We start from the raw sequence: 26,747 nt of genomic DNA on the forward strand, positions 1-26,747 counted from the left end.
TTTGAGTTCCTCTTCACTTTCTGCCATAACGGTGGTGTCATCTGCATATCTGAGGTTATTGATATTTCTCCTGGCAATCTTGAGTCCAGCTTGTGCTTCTTCCAGACCAGCGTTTCTCATGATGTACTCTGAAGTTAAATAAGCAGGGTGACAATATACAGCCTTGACGTACTCCTTTTCCTATTTGGAACCAGTCTGTTGTTCCATGTCCAGTTCTAACTGTTGCTTCTTGACCTGCATATAGGTTTCTCGAGAAAGATGGAGAAGCTCTATACATTCAACAAAAACAAGACCAGGAGCTGACTGTGGCTCAGATTATGAACTCCTTATTGCCAAATTCAGACTTAAATTGAAGAAAGTAGGGGAAGTCACTAGACCATTCAGGTATGACCTAAATCAAATCCCTTATGATTATACAATGGAAGTGAGAAATAGATTTAAAGGACTAGATCTGATAGATGGAGTGCCTGATGAACTATGGATGGAGGTTTGTGACATTGTACAGGAGACAGGGATCAAGACCATCCCCATGGAAAAGAAATGCAAAAACACAAACTGGCTGTCTGAAGAGGCCTTACAAATAGCTGTGAAAAGAAGAGAAGTGAAAAGCAAAGGAGAAAAGGGAAGATATAAGTATGTGAATGCAGAGTTCCAAAGAATAGCAAGGAGAGATAAGAACGCCTTCCTCAGCGATCAATGCAAAGAAATAGAGGAAAACAACAGAATGGGAAAGACTAGAGAGCTCTTCAAGAAAATTAGAGATACCAAGGAAACAAATCATGCAAAGATGGGCTCGATAAAGGACAGAAATTGTATGGATCTAAGAGAAGCAGAAGATATTAAGAAGAGGTGGCAAGAATACACGGAAGAACTATACAAAAAAGATCTTCATGACCCAGATAATCATGATGGTGTGATCACTCACCTAGAGCCAGACATCCTGGAATGTGAAGTCAAGTGGGCCTTAGAAAGCATCACTACGAACAAAGCTAGTGAGGTGATGGAATACCAGTGGAGCTATTTCAAATCCTGAAAGATGATGCTGTGGAAGTGCTGCACTCAATATGCCAGCAAACTTGGAAAACTCAGCAGTGGCCACAGGCCTGGAAAAGGTCAGTTTTCATTCCAATCCCGAAGAAAGGCAATTGCAAAGAATGCTCAAACTACTGCACAATTGCACTCATCTCACACGCTAGTAAAGCAATGTTCAAAATTCTCCAAGCCAGACTTCAGCAATACGTGAAGTGTGAACTTCCAGATGTTCAAGCTGGTTTTAGAAAAGGCAGAGGAACCAGAGATCAAATTGCCAACATCCACTGGATCATGGAAAAAGCAAGAGAGTTCCAGAAAAACATCTATTTCTGCTTTATTGACTATGCCAAAGCCTTTGACTGTGTGGATCACAATAAACTGTGGCTAACATACTTTATCTTTGGTCAGGAAAGGGTTACAAAGAACCAAGCAAATAGTTTTGGGCCCTGGAAGAGACAGTCCATTTGAAAACACCAGGACATGCCATCATCCTCTCTTTGCCTGCCCCATTCCCTGCCCACATTTGAAAACTCCCTGGTGGCTCAGATGGTAAAGAATATGCCTGCAATGCAGGAGACCCGGGTTTGATCCCTGGGTCGGGAAGATCTCCTGGAGGATGGAATGGCAATCCACTCCAGTATTCTTGCCTGTAGAATCCATGGACAGAGGAATCTGGTGGGCTACAGTCTGTGGGGTGGCAAAGAGCTGGACACAAATAAGTGACTAACACTTCATGCCACTTTATACAAGGGACTTGAGCATCCCAGATTTTCATATCCATGGGGGTCCTGAACAAATCCCTCATGGATACTGAGGGAAATATATAACAAGAGAGGGTTAGATTTGCTGATCTCCAAGGCCCATGAAATCAGATTAGAAGTTCAGTGAAATGCTTTTCGTAGGCCTTAAATAAGCACTGTTAGGTTGCATTATCTTACAGATGAGCTCAGTTTTAGCATGAAGTAAGGGTGTGTCAGGTACTTCAGCGTTACCTGTCATGTCTCAGTATAGGAGTCGGCAACACGCTTGTCAGGAGCCATCCAAACTCAGCCAGAGTGTGCAGCAGAGGACCATAATCTGTCTTGATTTCACAGCCCTGTGTGAATAAGCACAGAGCTCATAGTCTAATGACAAAGACAACCAACTACACAAGTGATGGATAAGGGTGAGGAGTGTTGGGATAAGGAGCATTCATGCTCCATTAAGTGCAGTTTCACCGGCTCCAGTATTCTTTTCTGCTTCCTGCTGCTTCCCAACCATTCAACCAAGCTAGAAACCCTGGGAATCTGAGTGGAGTGAGGTTCTCTAAGGTTTGTGCCTTCCTTCCCTAGGTCTTGTTTGGGCATCATACTTTAATGTATAGGGTGGGGGCTAGGAATTTGCATTTTAAAAAGCTCCCTGGGTGATTTGGATCCAAGTAGAGCCCACACTTTCAGAAACACTGGCCTAGGGCCTGGAAAGTGAGGACTGGAGTAGAGAGTGAGCAAAGAATGTTCACTGCTTTTCACTCACTTGGAATTGATTCTTACTTGGAGTTTTTCCTCTTATCCCACATCCTTGTGCCCCCCTCAATAGGGTTTCCAGTTTCCTTGAAAATGGTCTATGTCTCTCTAAGCTCGGCAAGGCCAGAAAGGTGAAAGTGTCCTTGAGAGAGGCTGTCAGTGAGGGCCTCACACACCAGCAAATATACCTGAATTCAATCTGTACACCTCAACGGCAGTCCATTTGGTGATACCTGAATTCAGAGCGCACAATGCTGACAGCAAAGTCACCTCTTATTAGGAAGCACAATGCTGTGTGTATACATTTGGTCTGGTGAGAGAGAGAATACCTTTGGGTATTTTTGCCTTTGAAAGTCAATTCAAAAGGTGAAAAAGTCAGTCACATTGGTTGCTCAAAGACAAAACTGATTGAATTTCTCTTCACTTTCATCTAGTTGTCTTGGCATTGTGTACAGAGAATTTCAGTGCGGGGGATGTTGTTTAGAATAAGAATGTCGAACGTTTGGGAATCTACTGCTATTTATGTATAATTATTTTGCTATCTTTAAACAAATCTGAACATTGGGTAAAACAAATCACCTTTTCCCAAATTTGCAAGAAGTTTGTTCAAGTATTTGTGATGAAATTCTGAACATGGAATAAACATGTGTTTGAAGAATATTGTCTGTGTTAGGCAATGAAGATCTAAATGTAAAACTCAATATAAAAGTAAAGCTAAATTACATAAAAAATGCAGTTTACCTCAATAACTGTCCATTGTTCTACTACGATGGCATCATTTCCCTTCCTGCTGAATCCTGGTACTCCAGAGCCTTCCTCTTCATAGATGAAGAATCCTTCCAAAGATTTTGACAAGTGATCCCCTGTGAGGAAAAAGATACAATTAAGGAGAGTTGCACATATTCAGTGTCTTTTCAGGTTATCTAAAATGTTAATAAACAACCCTTACAGGAAGCTGAAAGAAAAAAATATCAATTAATAAATACTTGATTTAGGTGAATCTATGACATTTCCTTTCTCTTTGAGGTAATTTCTTTCTTTTTTTTGCAAAAGTTAAGACAGTTTTATACCTAACTGAATTAAAATCAAATTGTAAACACAAAGACTATAATAACAAACACAAGATAAAATAATATCATACAGTGAGAAGCAAATGGATTTCCTAAGCCTAAAAACATCTGGAAATCACCTTCCCCTGGAAATCAAATGTTGGTTTCTGTTCTACATATTGTATGCATGCCAATCATACCACTAAGAAAAACAACATCAAAAATATTAATCCTTGAAATGACAAGTGTGAGATCAAAACCAAGGTGAGGTAAGATTATTTAAAAAAATATAAATACAGAACAATTCTTTGCTTCAATGATGCTTAAAAAAAAAAGAATGGTAACAGGAAGATCCTAAACAGAAGTCATTGTCAAAAGAATTCCTGCTGGGAAGGAAGTTTTGAGGGAGGGCCTCTCTGACATTTTTTTGAACAGTTGACAATAACCAGCTGGCCAAAACTAAACTGATTTTATGGAAATTCTTTTGTCTCCTACTTTGCAGTAGGAGACAATTTTCCCATGATCATGTGCTGGTTAAACATTTTGTTTTTATACAGCACAATGTCACATCAAAGTTTCCCTGATGGATGATTATCCAAATAATAACCTACAAAATTTTCAAAACATCTATTAAGCTTAAAGGCCAAAAAACAAACAAACAGACAAACACCAAAGTAATTCAAGTGTAATTTTCAGTTTTTATTTTTATTAATGAGCTATAAAACTTTAACAGAAAATCACTATTACTATTTTTATATCAGTTACAGTTTGGGCAGAATAACATGGAGAATTTACTTTGTTTGGCATGGTTCCCAAAATCCAGTAAAGTTTAATTTACTTGTTGAAATTGCTATTCTAACTACAATATATGTTCCACTTCCTTTAAATGTACTTGTCTACTGTCATATCAAAGTGACCCACAGAATTAAACCTGTTTTTGATTGTCAGTTTAGAGCATCACAAGATCATCTTTAAAATTGTATATTTGCTTCAAATCCTTTTTTAGAGTGGGGGTATGAACTTTAAGTGGAGAAGGCAATGGCACCCCACTCCAGTACTCTTGCCTGGAAAATCCCATGGACGGAGGAGCCTGGTAGGCTGCAGTCCTTGGGGTCGCTAAGAGTCGGACATGACTGAGAGATTTCCCTTTCACTTTCCACTTTCACGCATTGGAGAAGGAAATGGCAACCCACACCAGTGTTCTTGCCTGGAGAATCCCAGGGATGGAGGTGCCAGGTGGGTTGCTGTCTATGGGGTCGCACGGAGTTGGACACAACTGACATGACTTAGCAGTAGCAGTTAACATGAACTTTAAGAATAATTATATACTGTGATAATTATGTAGTTAATTGTAATCTCCTCTTATTTACTTTAGGATTATATAGTTGGAGAACTATGGGTTTTGTGGTATCTGTTTTCTTGCTCTCAGTATTGAGATTCCTTAGTACTTCTAAACTTCTCTTTGCTAAAAGGATGAAAATGTGGTAGACTCACACACTGCAATACCACCAAGAATAAAAAAGAAAGACTCACTGGAATACAACAACATTGATAACTGTCAGAGATACTATGTTGAGGAAATGAGGAGATAAAGAAAACATACTGTTTAGTTCATGAAGAAGAAGTTCAAAACTAAGCAAAATTAATCTATGGTGCTAGAAGTCAGAACAATGCTTCTCTCTGCATGGGAGGGTATTAATGGGAAAGGGCCATGAGGAAGCCTTCTGGGATTTCAGAAATGTTCTGTATCCTTTTTTTTTTTTTGCCTTTTACTTCTCAATATTGAGATATAGTTGACATATAAGAAAATGTTCTGTATCTTGAACATTTGTGTTCTATTCAGTTGTATGCATAAGATAAATGCCTCTCGTTCTATGTATCTTATTCAGTTCAGTTCAGTTCAGTCCAGTCGCTCAATCGTGTCCGACTCTTTGTGACCCCATGAACCGCATCACGCCAGGCCTCCCTGTCCATCACCAACTCCCGGAGTTCACCCAAACCCATGTCCATCGAGTCCGTGATGCCATCCAGCCATCTCATTCTCTGTCATTCCCTTCTCCTCCTGCCCTCAATTTTTCCCAGCATCAGGGTATTTTCAAATGAGTTGGCTCTTCACACCAGGTAGCCAAAGTATTGGAGTTTCAGCTTCAACATCAGTCCTTCCAATGAACACCCAGGACTGCTCTCCTTTAGGATGGACTGGTTGGATCTCCTTGTATCTTATAACTTCAGTTAAAAACAAAAGACATTCCTTCTCACTTTAGAGCTCCCCAAGTCCCCTGGCTAAGCTTTCTTAGGGACCATGCTGGTCCTCAGAGCCACAGAAGAATGATACTTCCCAGGAGGGACTATTTCTATCTCTTAAGAAACTCTCCCTGACAGAACTGGCAGCTGGGGAGGGTGGCAGGGAAGACTTCATGAGGAGTGACCATTGGGGTGCTTGGTGTGTTATATTCCAGGTATTGGGGTAAGGTGACAATTCTAAACAATTACTTAACAACTGTCCTGAACTGACTCATCTTAACAGCACGTATCTCAGACCTTCCCACCTTGTGTGCCTTGGCCCACTGGTGTGCTTAGAATGGGGTTCAAATGAGCTAAGGTACAGGGCTCCCCCTCCTGCCCAGAGCAGCTTTTCTTCTTATATCCACGTGTCCTATAATATTGTTGTTCAGTCACTCAATCGTGTCTGACTCTTTGTGACCCCATGGACTGCAGCATGCCAGGCTTCCCTGTCCTTCACCATCTTCTGGAGCTCAAACTCATGGTCATTGAGTCAGTGCTGCCATTCAACCATCTCATCCTCTGTCATCCCCTTCTCCTCCTGCCTTCAACCTTTCCCAGCATCAGGATCTTTTCTAACGAGTTGGTTCTTGGTATCAGGTGGCCCAAGTATTGGAGCTTCAGCTTCAGAATCAGTCCTTCCAATGAATATTCAGGATTGAATTCCTTTAGAATTGACTGGTTTGATTTCCTTTCAGTCCAAGGAACTCTCAAGGGTCTTCTCCAACACCACATTTCAAAAGCATCAATTCTTCAGCACTCAACCCTCTTTATGGTCCAACTCTCACATCCATACATGACTACTGGAAAAATCATAACTTTGACTATACGGACCTTTGTTGGCAAAGTAAAGTCTCTGCTTTGTAATACACTGTTTAGGTTTGCCATAGATTTTCTTCCAAGGAGCAAGGGTCTTTAAATTTCATGGCTGCAGTCACCATCTACAGTGATTTTGGAGCCCAAGGAAATAAAGTCTCTCAGTGTTTCTACTGTTTCCCCATCTATTTGCCATGAAGTGATGGGACTGGATGTCATGATCTTAGTTTTTTGAATGTTGAGTTTTAAGCCAACTTTTTCATTCTCCTCTCTTACCTTCATCAAGAGGCTTTTTCGTTCCTCCTGGCTTTCTGCCATAAGGGTGGTGTCATCTGCATATCTGAGGTTATTGATATTTCTCCCAGCAATCTTGATTCCAGCTTGTGCTTCATCCAGCCTGGCATTTTGCATGATGTACAATATTATCATTTTCTATGTGTGCAGAGGGCTTCTCAGGTGGCTCAGTGGGCAAAGAATCTGCCCACAGTGCAGGAGACACAGGGTTAGTCCCTGGGTTGGGAAGACCCCCTGGAGGAGGGAATGGCAACCCACTCTAGTATTTTTGCCTGGAGAATCCCATGGACAGAGGAACCTGGCAGGCTACAGTCCATAGCATCCCAAAGAGTTGGACACGACTAAAGTGATTGAGCGCGCATGTGTGCATAGCATTAAAAAGTTACAAAGAGTTGACCTGATCCACTGCTTCTCCATTTTTTTTCTGGCCTTGCTGTGAGCAATATGTGAGATCTTAGTTTTTCCTGACCTGGGACAGAACCTGTGCCCTCTCAGTGGAAACACAAGTCTGAACCACTGGACTGCCAAGGAAGTTCTGTGGTTAGCTTTTAAGAATAGGGAAGATGTCCATTTTGCTCATCAGTATAAACCCCATGTGCCAGGTCTAGGGCCTGGTGTGTATACATATACATATGGGGTTTCCCTGGTGGCTTAGCAGTAAAGAGTCTGCCTGAAATGAAGGAGACTTGGGTTCAATCCCTGGGTCAGAAAGATCCCTTGGAAGAGAGCATGGCAATCCACTCCAGTATTCTTGCCTGGAGAATCCCCATGGAGAGAGGAGCCTGGTGAGCTACAGTACATGGGATTGCAAAGAGTAGGACAGGATTGAGCAACTATGCACAGTAGCACATACATACATATATGTATATATGAAATGAATACATACATGTTTCAGTGTCATTACTCTACCCTACTCCTCATTCTGATACACCTCCAACTCCACACAAGCATTTTTATAGGAGTGAAGAGACTGAAATGACTATCAAGTGCAGTCTGAAAAGAATCCACAAAAAATGAAAGTATAGCCTTCAGATGTGTGTATACCATGGGTAGGAAGAGGCTATGCTCTGAGGGTGGTGGGCATTGGTAGACTAGTGAACCTCAAGGGTTGTGTTTGTGTGTGTGTGGGTGTGTTCTGTACCAGTTGGCAGAGTTAGCCATCTCATCCATGTCAGCTGCCTGCTGGATCTCTACATGTTCTGGTAGAATAAAGTACTTTGTCTCTGTTGGCATAATTGGATAAGCCTCTTGTAGGCTCCTCTGGATTCATTTGGGAGTTGTAAGTGTGCAGAGAACCCAGCTGCAGGCCAGTTTGGAGAAGGCCAGATGCTGGAGAAGGCCAGGAACCGGAGAAGGTCATGCAGTGAGACCCTCGGGCCACAAGAACAGCAGGAGAGTCGCTGGGTTGCCCCTGTGTGTGGGACTTTTCAAAACAGAAAAAGCTTCAAAAGTGAGTGGGAAACGGCACTGATGAGGAATTTCACAGACCTTACAATATTTCCACCATGACTTTCCAGACTTAAATTTTTTTTTTTTTCTACTTCTCTCTGTTTCTGGAGAATTTTATAGAATGAGATTTGTGGAGTAATATATTTAAATTTCTGAGCAATATCTGGTTTTGTACTTCTCCTCATGTGTGGGCTGGCTTCTGACAGTATTTTGGAAGAGGATGGAAGCAAGACAAAACAAAATATGCATTGTCCCCTACGTGCTTTGGATGTCAGGCATCAGATGTTCTAGGACAAAGTGGCCCATTCAGCCCTGCTTCCTCTGACTTGCTTCTTATGGTGACACAGCACAGGTCACAATTTCCCCTCCACAGCTTCCCTGTGTACTCCCAGGAAAGTCCTGAGTGACACACCCAGTCACCAGACCTTACAGACCATGGCTCATTAGGGCTTGGCATGGCCTGCAATGCAACACGCCTAATGAGACATTCCGGAGCTGCTGACAGGGAGAGACTCTCCCTGGGGCTCTCTAAATATCTTCTGAGGCTTTAAGAACAAAAGCCTTACAGAGCCTCTGCCTGGCAACTGCTGTGGCTAATTTTATTTCCACCAGGCAAGGCTCAAGGCAGGGATGCCTGAAAGACATTGTGAAAGGAGGATTTCTTTGTCTTTCCTTCAGCAATTAGTCATAATCCAAAATTTGGAATGGCTCTTTAATGTTGTTTTTGGCCACATCACGCAGCTTGCAGGATATCCTAGTTCCATGACCAGGAATGGAACCCAGGCCTTGATAATGAAAGCGTGGAGTCTTAACCACTGGACTGCCAGGGAATTCCACACACCCCAGTGCCTTTTTTGAATGGCTCTAACTTAGACTCTTTGGAGGGAAGAGCAAGACATAGACACACAGAGAGAAATATGTGAAGCATAAACTGACCTCCAAATAGCTGATTCATACTAAAAGTATTGTAAGAACATCTTGTGTCAGGAGAGAAAACCAATCCCAGAAAATGGACTCTGACAGTGGGTGAGGCACTGTGGGAGTCACTTTGTACAAAGTATATCCTACCACATTCTCACAACAGTTAGTAGAAATGTTTTTACACCCCTTTTAGGAAACTGAGGCTCAGTGAGCTCAACTAACTTCCCCAGGTCACACAGCTCTAAGTAGAAGACACAGAATTTAAACTGTTTAAATCCTAAAGTCCACAGACTTTATATCAGATCTAGCTGTTTCCATAAAAGATCAACTTGGAAGAAGTTTGCAATAACCAAAAGTACTATTAAATATTTATTGAGTACTTGCTAAGTGCCAAACACTATGCAAAGGGCTGTATTTTGGGGTGCTCCAATGAGCTAGATCCTTACCCTTGGTTGCTAGTTAAAGGGACCTATTGGAACATGACTTGACAATTTTAAATAGCCAAAATCTTCAGTTCTATTAGTTAAGGCATCACTAGGCTGATCTAATAATAATGAGGTTTATTGAGATCTCATCTGGTTTGCTTTTTCATTCCTCTCTCTAACCTCAGTGAATCATGGTCCCTAACTATCCTGATCTGCATAAACTTCATCCTTCTTAAGGCATTTTTCCAGTCTCCCATCTTTTTTTCTTTTCTTTTGGCACTAATCTCTTTTAAAAAAACAACAAAAAACACTTTTCTTAGAAATAATTTTTGGAAAGTTTTGCCTGTTTTTGTGATTGACAGATGATTAAATATTCATTGTAACTAAAAGAAGATTAGATAGAGACAAAAGATAAGGGAATGGCATAAATAAATATAAATCATTTCCTGAACCAAAGTTTATTTTTCTATACAAATTTTAGGAGGAGTCGGGTTTAGAGAGGAGGACATGGTAGGTAGTATTCAAAACTAGGCTGCTGCTGCTGTGTGTCAGTCGTGTCTGACTCTGTGTGACCCCACAGATGGCAGCCCACCAGGCTCCCCCGGCCCTGGGATTCTCCAGGCAAGAACACTGGAGTGGGTTGCCATTTCCTTCTCCAATGCATGAAAGTGAAAAGTAAAAGTGAAGACGCTCAGTCGTGTCTGACTCTTAGCGACCCCATGGACTGCAGCCTACCAGGCTCCTCCGTCCATGGGATTTTCCAGGTAAGAGTACTGGAGTGGGTTGCCATTGGCTTCTCTGATCCAAAACTGGGTTAGTGTAATAAATTTGGATAGTAATTGTTAAATGCCGTCATATGCTTCCTGATTGGGCTGCTGTAGTACATCTTACTTGGAAAATTCTATTAGTTGATCACACCGAGGTTTGTCTATTTCTGATAGTTACAACCCAAAGGCAACCATTACAATAGTACCATACAGGGTTGTTAAGATTTTACATTAAAGTTGCATGTGCAACTCAGGAGTCTGGAAGAAGTGAAGATATGGTTCTTATTTTCCAAAAGATATGAAGAAAGTTCCCAAGTGTGTCCTACCTTTCTTGATGGAGGGATGATGAGAACGAGATGAGATCCATCTTGGATGGTGAGATAGATGCTAGTCAGATGCATACTCAGAGAAGTCAATGGCACCCCACTCCAGTACTCTTGCCTGGAAAATCCCATGGAAGGAGGAGCCTGGTAGGCTGCAGTCCATGGGGTCGCTAAGAGTCAGACACAACTGAGCGACTTCACTTTCACTTTTCACTTTCATGCATCGGAGAAGGAAATGGCAACCCACTCCAGTGTTCTTGCCTGGAGAATCCCAGGGCCGGGGGAGCCTGGTGGGCTGCCATCTATGGGGTCGCACAGAGTCAGACACGAATGAAGTGACTTAGCAGCAGCAGCAGCAGCAGCAGTGCAATTGCCAAATTCAGACTTAAATTGAAGATAGTGGGGAAAACCACTAGATCATTCAGGTATGACCTAAATCAAATCCCTTATGATTATACAGTAGACGTGAAAAATAGATTTAAGGGACTAGATCTGATAGAGAGAGTGTCTGTTGAACTATGGATGGAGGTTCGTGACATTGTACAGGAGACAGGGATCAAGACCATCCCCATGGAAAAGAAATGCAAAAAAGAAAAATGGCTGTTTGGAGAGGCCTTACAAATAGCTGTGAAAAGAAGAGAAGCGAAAAGCAAAGGAGAAAAGGAAAGATATATACCCATTTGAATGTAGAATTCCAAAGAATAGCAAGAAGAGATAAGAAAGCCTTCCTCAGTGATCAGTGCAAAGAAATAGAGGAAAACAATAGAATAGAGAAGACTAGAGATCACTTCAAGAAAACTAGAGATACCAAGGTAACATTTCATGCAAAGATGGGCTCAATGAAGGACAGAAATGATATGGACCCAACAGAAGCAGAAGATTTTAAGAAGAGGTGGCAAGAATACACAGAAGAACTATACAAAAAAGATCTTCATGACCCAGATAATCACGATGGTGTGATCACTCACCTAGAGCCAGACATCCTGGAATGTGAAGGTGAGTGGGCCTTAGAAAGCATCACTACAAACAAAGCTAGTGGAGGCGATGGAATTCCAGTTGAGCTATTTCAAATCCTGAAAGATGATGCTGTGAAAGTGCTGCACTCAATATGCCAGCATATTTGGAAAACTCAGCAGTGGCCACAGGACTGGAAAAGGTCAGTTTTCATTCTAATACCAAAGAAAGGCAATGCCAAAGAATCCTCAGACTACCGCACGATTGCACTCATCTCACACGCTAGTAAAGTAATGCTCAAAATTCTCTAAGCCAGGCTTCAGCAATACGTGAAGTGTGAACTTCCAGATGTTCAAGCTGGTTTTAGAAAAGGTAGAAGAACCAGAGATCAAATTGCCAACATCTATCTGCTGGACCATGGAAAAAGCAAGAGAGTTCCAGAGTTCTATTTCTGCTTTATTGACTATGCCAAAGCTTTTGATTGTGTGGATCACAATAAACTGTGGAAAATTCTGAAAGAGATGGGAATACCAGACCACCTGACCTGCTTCTTGAGAAACCTGTTTGCAGGTTAGGAAGCAACAGTTAGAACTGGTTCCAAATAGGAAAAGGAGTACGTCAAGGCTGTGTACTGTCACCCTGCTTATTTAACTTAGATGCAGAGCACATCATGAGAAACGCTGGACTGGAAGAAGCACAAGCTGGAATCAAGATTGCCAGGAGAAATATCGAAAACTTCAGATATGCAGATGACACCACCCTTATGGCAGAAAGTGAAGAGGAACTAGAAAGCCTCTTGATGAAAGTGAAAGAGGAGAGCGAAAAAGTTGGCTTAAAGCTCAACATTCAGAAAACGAAGATCATGGCATCCGGTCCCATCACTTCATGGGAAATAGATGGGGAAACAGTGGAAACAGTGTCAGACTTTATTTTGGGGGGCTCTAGAATCACTGCAGATGGTGATTGCAGCCATGAAATTAAAAGATGCTTACTCCTTGGAAGAAAAGTTATGACCAACCTAGATAGCATATTCAAAAGCAGAGACATTACTTTGCCGACTAAGGTCCGTCTAGTCAAGGCTATGGTTTTTCCTGTGGTCATGTATGGATGTGAGAGTTGGACTGTGAAGAAGGCTGAGCACTGAAGAATTGATGCGTTTGAACTGTGGTGTTGGAGAAGACTCTTGAGAGTCCCTTGGACTGCAAGGAGACCCAACCAGTCCATTCTGAAGGAGATCAACCCTGGGATTTCTTTGGAGGGAATAATGCTAAAGCTGAGGCTCCAGTACTTTGGCCACCTCATGCGAAGAGTTGACTCAATGGAAAAGACTCTGATGCTGGGAGGGATTGGGGGCAGGAGGAGAAGGGGACGATAGAGGATGAGATGGCTGGATGGCATCACGGACTCGATGGATGTGAGTCTGAGTGAACTCTGGGAGTTGGTGATGGACAGGGAGGCCTGGCGTGCTGTGATTCATGGGATCACAAAGAGTCGGACATGATTGAGCGACTGAACTGAACTGAACTGAACTGAACTTACTTCTTGGAAGGAAAGTTATGACCAATCTAGACAGCATATTAAAAAGCAGAGACATTACTTTATCAACAAAGGTCCATCTAGTCAAGGCTATGGTTTTTCCAGTGGTCATGTATGGATCTGATAGTTGGTCTATAAAGAAAGCTGAGCGCTGAAGAATTGATGCTTTTGAAGTGTGCTGTTGAAGAAGACTCTTGAGAGTCCTTGGACTGCAAGGAGATCCAACCAGTCCATCCTAAAGGAGATCAGTCCTGGTTGTTCATTGGAAGGACAATGAAGCTGAAACTCCAATACTTTGGCCACCCGATGTGAAGACCTGACTTATTTGAAAAGACCCTGATGCTGAGAAAGATTGATGGCAGGAGAAGGGGATGACAGAGGATGAGATGGTTGGATGGCATCACTGACTCAATGGACATGAGGTTGGGTAAACTCCGGGAGCTGGTAATGGATAGGGAGGCCTGGTGTGCTGCAGTTCATGGGGTCGCAGAGTCCAACACAACTGGGCAACTGAACTGAACTGTATTGTGCAATAATTATAATCTTTTTTCTTAGTAATAATATCTGTCCTTTTAGCCATTGAACTTGAGAGGCAAAAACATTGCCACCAACTCTGACACAGGTCAAATTTTTTAGGTATCAACATATCATAATATAAAACTTACCTTTCGATGTTTCCCAGCATACAAAAGAATCAATTAAAGACAAGCCTTGTTTATAATAAAATGTAGTTAACTCCAGCCAATCAGCATCAAGTGTACTAATGACAGAGCCTTTTCTTGTTACTTTCATTGACAGGATGCCTTCCTGATAGTTCCAGCAGGTTGATTCATCATCAAAAACATTGAAGACTGTATACAACTTGTTATCTGAGGATGGGTGTTTAGAAGGAAGAAAAAAGGGAAAGGATTACTAAAATTGTTTTTTTAAAAAATTTAATTAATCAAGCTATTTCAAGATTAGGGGCACAGATAATAATAAAATTACCTACCATGCAAGTTTTATAAAAAGTTAACTTTGGGCCATGTTTGCATCAGAGCTTTTTCAAGGAAAGGAGAGATGTATGTAGTTAAGACTCACAATGTATCTCTCCTAATCCTGTTCTCCAGAAATAGCTACTGTAATGAATTTGGTGTTAATCATTCTCATAAGAGTACTTCTGTTCTTTAAAATACATGTCTATACACATAAGGAGAAGGCAATGGCACTCCACTCCAGTACTCTTGCCTGGAGAATCCCATGGACGGAAGAGCCTGGTAGGCTGCAGTCCATGGGGTCGCACAGAGTTGGACATGACTGAAGTGACTTAGCAGCAGCATACAGATAAACGAGGTTTTGCAATTAAAATTTAAAAAAAAATGGTGTGTTGTATGTATCAATCTATAAATTAATTTTCTTGTTCAACATTATGCTTTACAAGTATAATTAATACATGTAGGTCTTGTTCATTTAGTTTAACTGTTACATAGCATTCAAGTTTACTTTTTTCCTATTGATAGAAATAGACATTATTACTGAATTTCTGTTATTACAAACATTATTCATTCCTTGGGTACATATGTGAAAGTGACTCTAGAATGCATACTACTTTAAGTTAGCAAAATTTTTTTTTTAAATTTTTAGTTTTACTTTATTTTACTTTACAATACTGTATTGGTTTTGCCATACACTGACATGAATCCACCACGGAAGTTAGCAAAGTCTTAACTTGGAGTTCCATGGACTCACATCATTGGTTGTGCATTAGGAAGTCTAACGTCATTTGCATCACAGACAGTATTAGGGAATATGTGTGTTATCTGTATTTTTCTTGGTGAGTCTCCATAATTTTCACCAGACTCTCCAAGAGGTCTTTATTATGTGTCTACTCCCAACCCCCTGCACCAAAATTTAAGAACCAACCCTTGGCATAGAAAAGTTATCAGGGTTTTAAAATAAACTAAATAGAAAGCAGAGTCTAAAGATTGATAATTAAGTAACACGTTTGATTTGGAATTTAAAAGATTAGGAATAGACAATTGATCTAATCAAAGTCAGGATGGGAATGAGCAGAAGTTTAAAAGTAGCCATGGATACCAGGTGGCGCTAGTGGTAAAGAACCCTCCTGCCAATGCAGGAGATGCAAGAGACTTGGGTTCAATCCCTGGGGTCAGGAAGATCCTCTGAAGGAGGGTATGGCAACCCACTCCATTATTCTTGCCTGGAGAGTCCCATGGACAGAGAAGCCTGGTGGGTTATAGTCCATAGGGTCGCAAAGAGTCGGACTTACCATGCAGCTCACATGTGGATAGAATATAATAGTTGACCATATAATATGATATAAAGTAGAATATAATAATGACCATATTTCCAACACTCGTTCACTCTTACATTCCTAAATTTTTCACACTACAGAAAAATCGGTGGTAGATAGCTAAAGAACTGGTTAAAAAAAAAAATGGAACTGTGTTGGTGGTGGTGAGGTGGTGAGATGATGAGCTGGGAAATGCTCTTGGTTCTTTCTTAAGGAGGCCATGATGACTGTGGTCCAATGAGTGTCTGCCGTGCACAAATATTAAGCAATCTCACCACAACCCAGAAAGCTGATACCACCAATGCATGTGGCCTCAGCACCAAGACTGATCAAAGGATCAGTTAATAGCAGCTAACAATACAGAGTCTATTCTGCGCCAGGCAGAATAAGCACTTTGTAGACATCTCATTTCTATTTATCACAGCAACACCTGTCTATAAAGACACTGAGGCCGTCTGACTGTAAACTCCTAACTCTAAGGTTTACATAGTCTTTGATTTTCTCTATTAGTGCTTTTTAAAGCATGCCCATAAATGTATCAGAAAACTTAGAACAGTCCAAAATACTCTCAGTTTCTTGAGAAGGCTTGCTAGCTGCAAAGAAGAATAAAACTATTGTTTAAAGTTATTTAAGGATGCAGGCACTATTGTTATATTAATTGTTTCATCATGATGTGCATTCTCATATTCCAATTGGTGATTAAAGGAAGCCAATTAACTTCAAAGGTGAAAACCATCCATGAAATGGGAAAGGCCAAAACTAAAATTCTCACAGACTGTTTTTAGGGAAAAACATAAATCAGAACAGCTTTCTTTACAGAATCACTGTTTTGGTACACATGCACAGCCTTCATTTTACAGAGGTATTGGCTCATGACTAAATGGAAGCCAATTTTTAACACAAAGTTTCATTACGTGGATGGTGTACAACCATGCCAGGGATAACTGTTTGGAAAACTGTCCTACCTTACATCCATCTGTAATAATTTTAAAAAATCAAGACAAGTTTATACAAGTTTATTCATTAATCTTTAGAGATATAATTAGTCTCATATTTGTTAAAAACCCTTCAAAACATAATTTTGCTAAATTTAAATGAATATAGATCCTATTTCGACTCTTCTTGTCTATTATTACCTTCTCCTTTTCTTGATTTAGAGAAACTGGGGCTGCCATCTCGTTCCATTTGACACTGTCCACTTTCATGACGCAGTTCTTCCTCGATTCCACTTTCACATGATTGTCCACTTAATGTTCCTTCATTCCAGTTTTTACAGTTTTCCTCTGGACTGTGTCTCACATGCAGTGTTGATTCAATGTCTCCATCGAGGTTGGTTCCATTGCAGAATTTAAGTGGTGGGTAGTGCTGTGATATGAATCCAACAAATCTCATTCCTCTTTTAGCAGCTACATTAACCTGAGGTTTAAAAAGAGATGGTAGAACAAAATGTAAACTTCATTTACATTGATTACTTTATCAATTAATCTTTAGGCTTATTAAGGAAATCCATTAGAAAAGGAGTAAATCGACCAGTAACTAAAGCCCTATTCATAAACAAACTAATGACCTCTTATATAGCACCAAGCCTAAGACAGTGTCACACTATTATTCTGACTTCTTCAAACAGAACTAATATACTTTAGAAATTATGAAAACAAGAATTGTATTTTCTCCAAAAGGTTATTATTTGGGAAGAACTAATAATTCTATAGCATGATTTTTGCAGCCCTGTTAACAATGGTTTCTCCAGTTGAAGTAAAATATAAAACTATTCTAAGAAATGCTCAAAAATAACATTACCAAATACATCTTAATTAATAAAGAAGAGACATTAATTTAAAAGCAGAAAACACGCAGTCTTGTTTGCTTGATGTAGGTAAAAGAAAAATGTTAAAAGACTTACTCTTTACAAATGTGTATGCATATACATAAGCCAAATTCATACTCCCACTCTGCTCTGCTCATATCTTGAAGCTATTGTCTCCTTTCTGGGCCAAATACACATAATTAGATTCAATCTTGTCAGTTACTGAGTAGGGTTCAGAAACACATGACATGCCAGTGAAATCATTTGAGAGCTTAAGAGTGATTATTTTCACACTTGGCACTTTTTTTTTCTCTGCTTTTGCATCATTTCTTTGTTCTTTTTGTGTCATGTCTTTCTCCTGTGTTAAACACAATTCTTTTGAGGGCAGGCACTATCTTACTCATTTTTGTGTTGCAATGTTTTGTACCTATACGTGCTCTATAAGTATTCATTAAATACGTTAAAATGAAGAAGTAGCAACATCTTTTATATTCTCACTACTTTAAATGTTTTAAGTGTTTTAAATTTACTTGGAAGGGGAAGAAAGAGTTATGATGCGGATTGCAAGTGCAAACATCTATAGCCAGAAATGAAAGGGAATGAAAAAGGCCAGTAAGAAGAGTGGTGAGGGACTTCCCTGGTGGTCGAGTGGCTAAGACTCCATGTTCCCAGTGCAGGGTGACCAAGTTCAATCCCTGCTCAGGGAACTAGATCCCACATGCCCAACTAAGAGTTTGCATGTTACAGCTAAAGATTCTGCATGCCACAGCTAAGACCATGTGTGTGTTCCAAGTCACTTCAATTGTGACAAACTCTTTGCAACCCTATGGACTGTAGCCTGCCAGGGTCCTCTGTCCATGGGATTCTCCAGGCAAGACTACTGCAGTGGGTCGCTATGCCCTCCTCCAGGGGATCTTCCAGACCCAGATATCGAGCCTGCGTCTCCTACGGCTCTTGCATTGCAGGCAGATTGTTTACAGCTGAACCACTGGGGAAGCCCAACTAAGACCCGTGCAGCCGAATAAATAAATATTTTTTTAAAAAAGAAGAAGCAGGGTGAAATCAGGCTGCAATATCCACTTAAAGGGGCCGACTGTAACTTAGCTCTAGCCGAAGAGAAGGGAATTCTGAGCCAGGCAGAGACTATGGGTAAATGGAGCTAGGACAAACACTGCTGACACAGCATCATTTACTGCTATAAATTAACACATTAAGATTGTAGCACTGTAAGAAGCCTCAAAAATAACCATAAATTGTCCTTTATATCAGGACTCCTAGGAGAGGAGAGGAGATGTGGTAAGGGGACAGGTCAAAGTACTTTTTCTAGGTCTTATTTGTTGATTTGGATGCAGAAGGCTTTCTCTATTACTAAAAAGTTTTGTCTGGAAAAGTTTGGTTATCTTATGGAATAGTACTGTCTTTTCCATTTTTAATTTAGAAGACTGATGTTTTAATGTTTTTTATTTAGAAATCCTAGGGAAAACATTTGTAAATCTAAATTAAAAAAAGAGCAAACATTGACATAATATTAAAATAACTTAAAATCTAGCTGTTCAATAATCAACTCTTTATATAAGGCACTTGTTCAAAAATAGTATTTGGCACTTATCTATTGCTCTTGTTCATACAGGGGGCAATGTTCAAACATTTCACATGCTATGTTTCCTGAAGCTGTTCTCTTCATAAAATAACCCCATTACTCTAATTGCTGAAATAACAGTACTTTCCTGTTTAAATAGATCTTTAACTGTGTTCAGGAAGTCAAATGCAAAACAAGGGCTCTCATGATGATCTATTAAGACTAAATTAGCAATTTCATTTTTGTTTCTAGAGTGAATTTATTCCCATAAAAAAATATTTCCCAGAATAGTAGAAGTAAATAGTGTGAGTACCTTGTTTATAAAAATCTAGTTTTGAAAACTGTTCCTAAAAAACCTTAATGAATGGTGACTTTATATCTAAATGGGAAAGACTTAGCTGCTATAACTGGCAAAACACAAGCCACAGATAGTCTTACTCACACCGTCATTTAAAGCTTGGGAACAACACAATAGAAACAGTGAACAAATTTCACAGTTTCTTATTTGACAGGAAATGCCTTAGGTTTTTGGCTGTATTCATTTAAATAAAGCTAAACCTTACACATATGTCAACGCAACTAAAATTTAAAAAATCCAAACTTTAGCCATCAAATCCTGTCAACTTCAAATACTTATGAATGTACAATTTTTTCAATCAATATACATATAGTGTTTACTTTTTCATTTAAGGTTTATGAAGTTCTATTGAATAGATTTTTTTCTCTCAACAGCACTTGTCATGTTCAATGCCCATAAAGTATTCTATCTTATTGATAGACCATTGCCTCCTTCTCAGTTTTCCAGTTGTTGAGAATTTGGCCCCTGTTTAAGGTATCTTTGTATAAACATGACTTTTCCCTTTTCAGTCAATTTCCTGGAATAGATTCCTAAAAAGGAAAATAAAATAAGATTTATGATTTTCATAACCAAATTGATATTCACTGTACTAATTTATTCCAATGCTAACTGCATTGTATATGAATATATTTGAATTTTTTCTTAAAGGTCTTTACAGCACTGAATTTAATATTTTCAATTTAATTTCTCAGTCCATACTGGTGAGGTATTACTTCTCAGTTTTTACTTACATTAAAATTTATTAGCTAGGTTGAACCCTTTGCCAAATGTTTCTTCATTATTTTTGTTTCCTTTTGTACTTTCTGTGGATTGTCTGTCCATTCAAGACTGAATGTACTTTCACGCTTTTGTGTTCATTTCCTATATACTCGGAAAATGAAGCTTCTGTAAGACACATTTCTTGACCATTTCTCCGGATTCTTTTTTTCCTAGTATATAATTATATTTACATATTCAAACTCAAGTTCCTCAACCTACTCTTATAATTAAATATGTCCAGTCTTTCATTTTCTTTTGGATTTTTTGAACTTGAAAAACGTAACTCTTGATTTTATGTGAAATGTGTGGAGTCTTATTTTCTACCGATCGATTGCCCATTTTCCCAGCACCATTCACTAAGTAATGGTTATTACTCCATTTTATTTATCAGGTTTGTTATGAAATTTCTTATATATGTATTAATTTATTTCTGGAACTTCCATTCTGTTTCACTGGCCTCTATTTCTGTTTTTAATTCTACAATTTGGTAATGTGCTTTAATTTGTTTTAAAGTCTAGTAGACTAAATCACCTATCATTTCCCTGTTCTTTTTAAATTAGGAAAGGAAACTGATGAAGAAATACGAAATATTCCTCAATATCCCATGAAAAAACATGTATTTTAGTACCTTTTCTATCAGTTCTTTTGTTACGTCATTTGTTTGTGTCTCATAAGTTAAAGGACATTCCTCAATCACAAGCCTTGGGCGTCTTTGTCCACTGGGTGATGTCGAATGCTTCATGCTGTAACAGAGAATATGTTTATGGTTGGAAGCCAATTGCTAATTTTTAACTAATGAGCTCATGTGAAAATGAGTGAGCTACTTACAAATAAGGTCAAGGTATCCCTTTTTCTTTGTTATTTCAACTTTAATGGTTGTCTTCTTATGTAAAATTATCAGAAAAAAATAATAATTTCTATTTAGATTACCTTGGTTAAAATCTCTAAGAATTTAATTTCTAATTTAACATGAAAGAAAAACTACACGTCAATTGTTTTGATAAGTTATGAGAAATGATTTTAGATCACAGCTATACCTCATTATTGCGCAAAAGTGATCCTTTTTAAGTGCAGATAAATATTGTCCTATCTTTTTCCTTTTTCTTCTTTTCTCACCTTCCCCCCTTGATTATCCTTAGCCATGGCAGGGCACTGCTAAATCTATTTGAAGTAAAGCAAAAAGAGAAAAATAACTTGTCCATGGTTTATAAGATTTGTAGTTAGGATATAAAGTGTTGCTACTGTGTGATAAGTGGCCTATTTACCTAGTAATGCTTGAACTAGTAAAGACTTGATGTGGCACCCTGTCATGGAGAAAGCTAGTTGTATACATGTCCTCTCAGAATGTCCAAGTGGGCAGTTAGTTATGCAGTAGCAGACAGGGGAAAAAGCACATTGGGAATTTTTTTTTTTTAATTCTTTTAAAAAAGCCTTTTCTTTTCCCCCAATCTTTCTGTTTTCTTCTCTCTTTCCCTCTTATTTCATTTTCCCTTCTCTGCTTACTCCTTTCATAGTTAAAGTGATTGTTAGTCCATCACTGTAAAGAGAAAACACAATTTCTACCTTGGTCTTTGAGATGATTTTGATACAGTTGAAGAATTGTGTAACAAATATTTAATATGTGTCTCAAAGACATTGGTTTGGTTATTTTTAATTTTCCACCTGTAAGGAACAACAGTATTTTGAATACTATCAAATGTACAAGCTAGGTTAGGGAAAACATTTGTGGTATTGTCTGGAAAAGCGGCCATTAAAATTTAAAAAGCTAAAAAAAAATCTAAAAAGGATGACTTTTACCTCCTATGTTTTGGAAAAAGCTGGTAAGAGATCTATCCAGTTTATGAGAACTTAGTATGTAGGCCTTTTTGCTGTAGAAGTTTTGGAAGTTAGTTTCTGTGGCTACTGTTAGTAAAACTACATTGGCAACGTCAGAAAAAATGCTCAGTGAAAGGGGACTTGTTCAGTCAGCTCTTTCAGCTCAGTGAAGTTGCTACAGGAGTGTTCCCACTCTTCTTGAGTATATTTTCCTTTTCTTCTGTTCACTGACATCCTTACCAAGGACCTGTTTGTCTGCAAGGGGCTCAATCCTGAGAAATTTTAAGGAAGGAGATTGATGTTTTCTTCTCCCAATCCATGTTCAACTGTTGGAAAATGTGCCTTTAAGCCAAATCCCCTAATTATCCTTTATTCTCCATCACTGTGTTCAAACTTTCTTTTCTTTTAGCCAAAGAAAACTTTCTCTCTTAACAGCTTCTCAGTGTGACAGTTTTCTTGAGCACCAGCCTTACCTTAATTTCAAGCGCGATAGCACCACTCTGTATAGGTAACTTGCAGGCAAGTGTTTTTGCTGCCCCACAGGTTGTATAACAGGATGAATAGCTCCAACAATATATCCTTTAAGATAGTAGTCTTCCACTTTTGTTGCTATATCAAGAATGGAATTTATCTTGATGACTTCTGGGTTTGGCGAAGCTGAAATATTAAATGCAAAGAGACATTTGCACATTCATAAAGTTGAACTGTACATTATTTCTATCTATGTGTGATAATACTAATGAATAGAAAACACACTCATTCATATGTCTTAATCTCAAATAAAGTTACACTAACAGGGATTACATATTTTCTAAGTTAATTCCAGAAAAAAAAGCAAAATGGCACCCCACTCCAGTACTCTTGCCTGGAAAATCCCATGGGTGGAGGAGCCTGGTAGGTTGTAGTCCATGGGGTCACTAAGAGTCAGACACGACTGAGCGTCTTCACTTTTACTTTTCACTTTCATACATTGGAGAAGGAAATGGCAACCCACTCCAGTGTTCTTGCCTGGAGAATCCCAGGGATGGAGGAGCCTGGTGGGCTGCCATCTATGGGGTCGCACAGAGTTGGACACGACTGAAGTGACTTAGCTTAGCAATCTTAAAAGCTGGCAGATATATAGTATTACCAATATGTCTTAAAGTAGAGATATAATACCTTGTATATATATATGTATGTTTCAATTTCAATTAAGGCAGTTTTATATCTTAGGATTTCATTTGAGTGACTATATTTCCATTAATAGATATAGAAGACATATATAGGATAAACAGTATTAGGTTTAGAAGCCAATTGTTTTTATGATTCTGGACAAGATGAGATGTAAAATTTCTTAAGAGTGATATTCATACAAATTTAAAGATTAAAAATGGAAGAAATGATATTTGTTAAGCAAGGATTGTTAAGTGCTTTCTTATTTCCAATTACACTTCAAAACATCATGTTTAAGTTTCTCTGGGAAACTAAAAATATGATTTCTTATGGCACTTACATAAATATTTGAGTAAAGAAATTGAAAAAGTAAAGGTATCCAGAAGTTCTTTTTAATAAGCAAAAATTCTAAATATAAAGGAAATTTAAATGCAAAATTTGGTATGCAGTTGAACCATCCCTTTGAAGCAGGACAAATCTGTAGAAACTATAGAAAAGTAGAATCTGTATAGTTTTCAGTAAAAGGAAAAGGGTGTGTTATACGGGAAATGAATATTTTTTCAGTATTAATTTTAAAAACAACTTCACTTTCTGTAACATTATTTCTCACGTTCTGGAAAATCACCAAGAATTAATAGCTATAAATAGAGCTGTAATTTGGTTATCTCTTGAGTAACAAAACATATGAAATTAACTCCAGGTATGGGTAGCACTGGTTGTTGGCCTTCTGTTAGCGTGGTCAGTGCTGTCCAGCAAAGAGCTGCTGCCAACTGCCCAAACACCGGAAGTAGGTTAAGAAGCAGACAAGGAAGAAGGGTCAGAGGAAATCCCCACGGCCTCTTACATTCAGATCCACGCGATGGAACAGAAAACACCACTTGCGTTCATGTGGGTTCATGCCAACTTTTCAAATAAAATAAAGCACTCCAAGAAAAGTTATATAAACCATGATGAATCCATTTACTCAAATGTTCATCCTTTTTTGGTTTTAAACTAATCTATATACAATATATTTTCATCATTTTGAATAGGAATAAAAACAAAGAGAGTGATCCTGGTCTTGGAAGAAACAGCTGGATTTCATTGCAAAATGACCCAGTTCTGCCTGCTTGTGTGGCAATCACTCTGTGATTCATTTGGTTTTACTTTTTTAGTATTTAACTACCAACCCTGATTTCCAAACAAAGGAACTAAGAAACTATAAAAGAGAATAAACTGTTAAGACTAAGGAATGAAATGTAGCCTAAACTTATTTTTAGACGTAGAAGGAAATGGCAACCCACTCCAGTGTTCTTGCCTGAAGAATCCCAGGGACGGGGGAGCCTGGTGGGCTGCCGTCCTTGGGGTCGCACAGAATCGGACACGACTGAAGCGACCTAGCAGCAGCAGGAGCAGCATACTAATCCTATACAATTCTAAAGAAAATTTCAGTCTTTTAATAGATCTCATTGCTTATTGTAGAAAATGGGAATACTTAGCATAATACAGAAGAATCTTCAGAGTCTGGCCTTTATCTACATACTCAAGCCTTCAGTCTTGTTCTTTTTCTCATATGTCTTGCTTTGGCAGGACTGAATTACTGGTGTTCCTGAGCCAGGCACACTATTTCATGACTACAGACTTTCATTTCCTTTCCTGCTCCCCAAGCTGAGTTAATCACTCCTTCCTCTGTGCTGTGCAAAACTAGTTCCCTTACCAAACTATATTATAGTTACTTGTTTATATATCTGGCTCTGCTATTCGACTGATAATTCCTTATGGGCATAAAACCAGAATCACTTACCATGAGTAGAAAGTTACATGTGAATAAATGCAACAAAAAGAAAACACTTACCAGATTCTAGTGGGAGACTGTTATCTGCCAAAGGCTGAGCTACACAGCCCTGCTCTACCTTTGTCGAAAGGGACAATTAGCCGTTTAACTCTAAACTGATTAGATGGCTTAAAAAGAACTGAAAAGAGCACAGCTTTCTGGTTATGAGATTCAATGATAGTTAGTTCTGTCTGCGTGCACAACTTAAAGGCATCTTATGTTTAGTGCTAAGTCTTTTGGTAGAGGCTTGGAGCCCCTACTTGGATAGAAGTAGCAATGAAAGAGTGATGGCCTGCAAGGGGGCAGAAGGCATCAGAGGGAATAAAATGAATTATAAAACTAGATAAAAGAACTATAAAAACTTTACAGTCTGAGGTCACTTAAAATACCTTCTACACTTCACTGGCCCACTTGATAATGATAATGAGGTCATTCCCTCCATTCTATTGTTTCACAACACTGTTTTCAAAGGCAGACTTTTGTAGCACATTAAATGCAATCATGGAGAAGATGGCTGTAACAGAATGACATTGGTGCTCAAAGAGATTTCCATTCAGGTAGTGAATGTATTTCGGAGGAACACCCTGTTCTCTGGTGATGTCAGAGAAATTTTGTGACAATGGAACAAATCCAGTTTTTCTGGTCTAATCTACATCCTCTTGCACTCTCAGTGAAGTAAGGTTATTGTCTTGAGTTCAGTGCAAAATAATGTTAGTGCACAAAACACAAACATAGAAACAGAGAGAAGTTCTGGGAGGAATTACAAACTAAGAAGTCCAAGAAAGCCACAAAGGGGGTAAAGAAAAGTTGTACATCAATACTTATAAGCATATCTTAGCATAAGTTTTTGTAAAGATCATATCACTTTGGGCCCAGTGCTTTACATTAATTATTCAACTGTCTCAAATGTGCATGTTCTTCTATTTGGAGGTCTATGTGTCTTTTGATAAATCGCACTCAGCATAGACATGACAATTACCGTAAACGCTTAAAATATACTTATTAAAGGACCAGCTGTATGAAAAATTGGTTGTAATATTAACATATTCAATGAACAGAGCTCCAGGGTGCTCATGGAGCAGCAGTTTAGAAAATAGATTCTATGGGGAATTCCCTGGTGGTCCAGTGGTTAGGACTCTGCACTTTCACTTTCACTGCTGAGGGCTGGCAAGGTACTTTGTACCTATGTGCCTCAGTTTCCTCATCTGTGAGGTGAGAATAATAATAGTCTCTATAGGGTTGTTAGGATTGAATAAATTTATATTTATAAATTTATATTTGTTCCTAGAAAGTATCTGGCATGTAGCTAGCATGTGCTATACAACTGTTGGCTGCTTTGTTAAATAAAGTCCTTTCCTGCAGAAAGAAGGGCAGCACACTATTCTCACTGTTAGCATTAGGATCAGGAAGCAAATCACCTGGGCTCAAATTATGCCATGTACTAGATCTGGAATCAGTTACTTTGCCTTCCTGAGATGGGGACAAATTAACTTCATAGAGTTGCTTTGATAGTAACTGTAAAACATGAGCCCAGGGCCTGGTACAAAATAAACACACAGACATCAGAGATGTGTCTCTGTTGGTGGCCCAGCTCAGAAAATATGGTTTTGAATGGAAGCTGTTCTCAGAGACAAGTCATTGTTGGTTTAAAAAAATCTCCAGGAAGAAGTTCGTTTTAGAGATCTGGACTTATTTCAAAAGCCCAGCCTGGCTCCCTGTCTGTAGAATTCTAGATCAGAGGCCCTTAACTCACACTCTAGACCTCAAATCCCTAAGTCACCCTGTAGATTAGGTATCCCCAGCTCACTCTCCAGACCAGG

General features: G+C 39.1%; 1 protein-coding gene across 1 annotated transcript in view; it reads right to left on the reverse strand.

The window, feature by feature from the left end:
* RFTN2 (raftlin family member 2) overlaps positions 1 to 26,747 on the reverse strand; it is an 81,208-nt gene that overhangs the window by 37,490 nt on the left and 16,971 nt on the right. Inside the window, 6 exon segments of the mRNA XM_052636142.1 lie at positions 2,025 to 2,128; positions 3,276 to 3,397; positions 14,017 to 14,220; positions 16,781 to 17,060; positions 20,776 to 20,890; positions 22,436 to 22,619. Of these exon segments, the coding sequence (XP_052492102.1) occupies positions 2,025 to 2,128; positions 3,276 to 3,397; positions 14,017 to 14,220; positions 16,781 to 17,060; positions 20,776 to 20,890; positions 22,436 to 22,619 (1,009 nt within the window).

Source organism: Budorcas taxicolor, chromosome 2, assembly GCF_023091745.1.
Source record: "Budorcas taxicolor isolate Tak-1 chromosome 2, Takin1.1, whole genome shotgun sequence".
NCBI lineage: Eukaryota > Metazoa > Chordata > Mammalia > Artiodactyla > Bovidae > Budorcas > Budorcas taxicolor.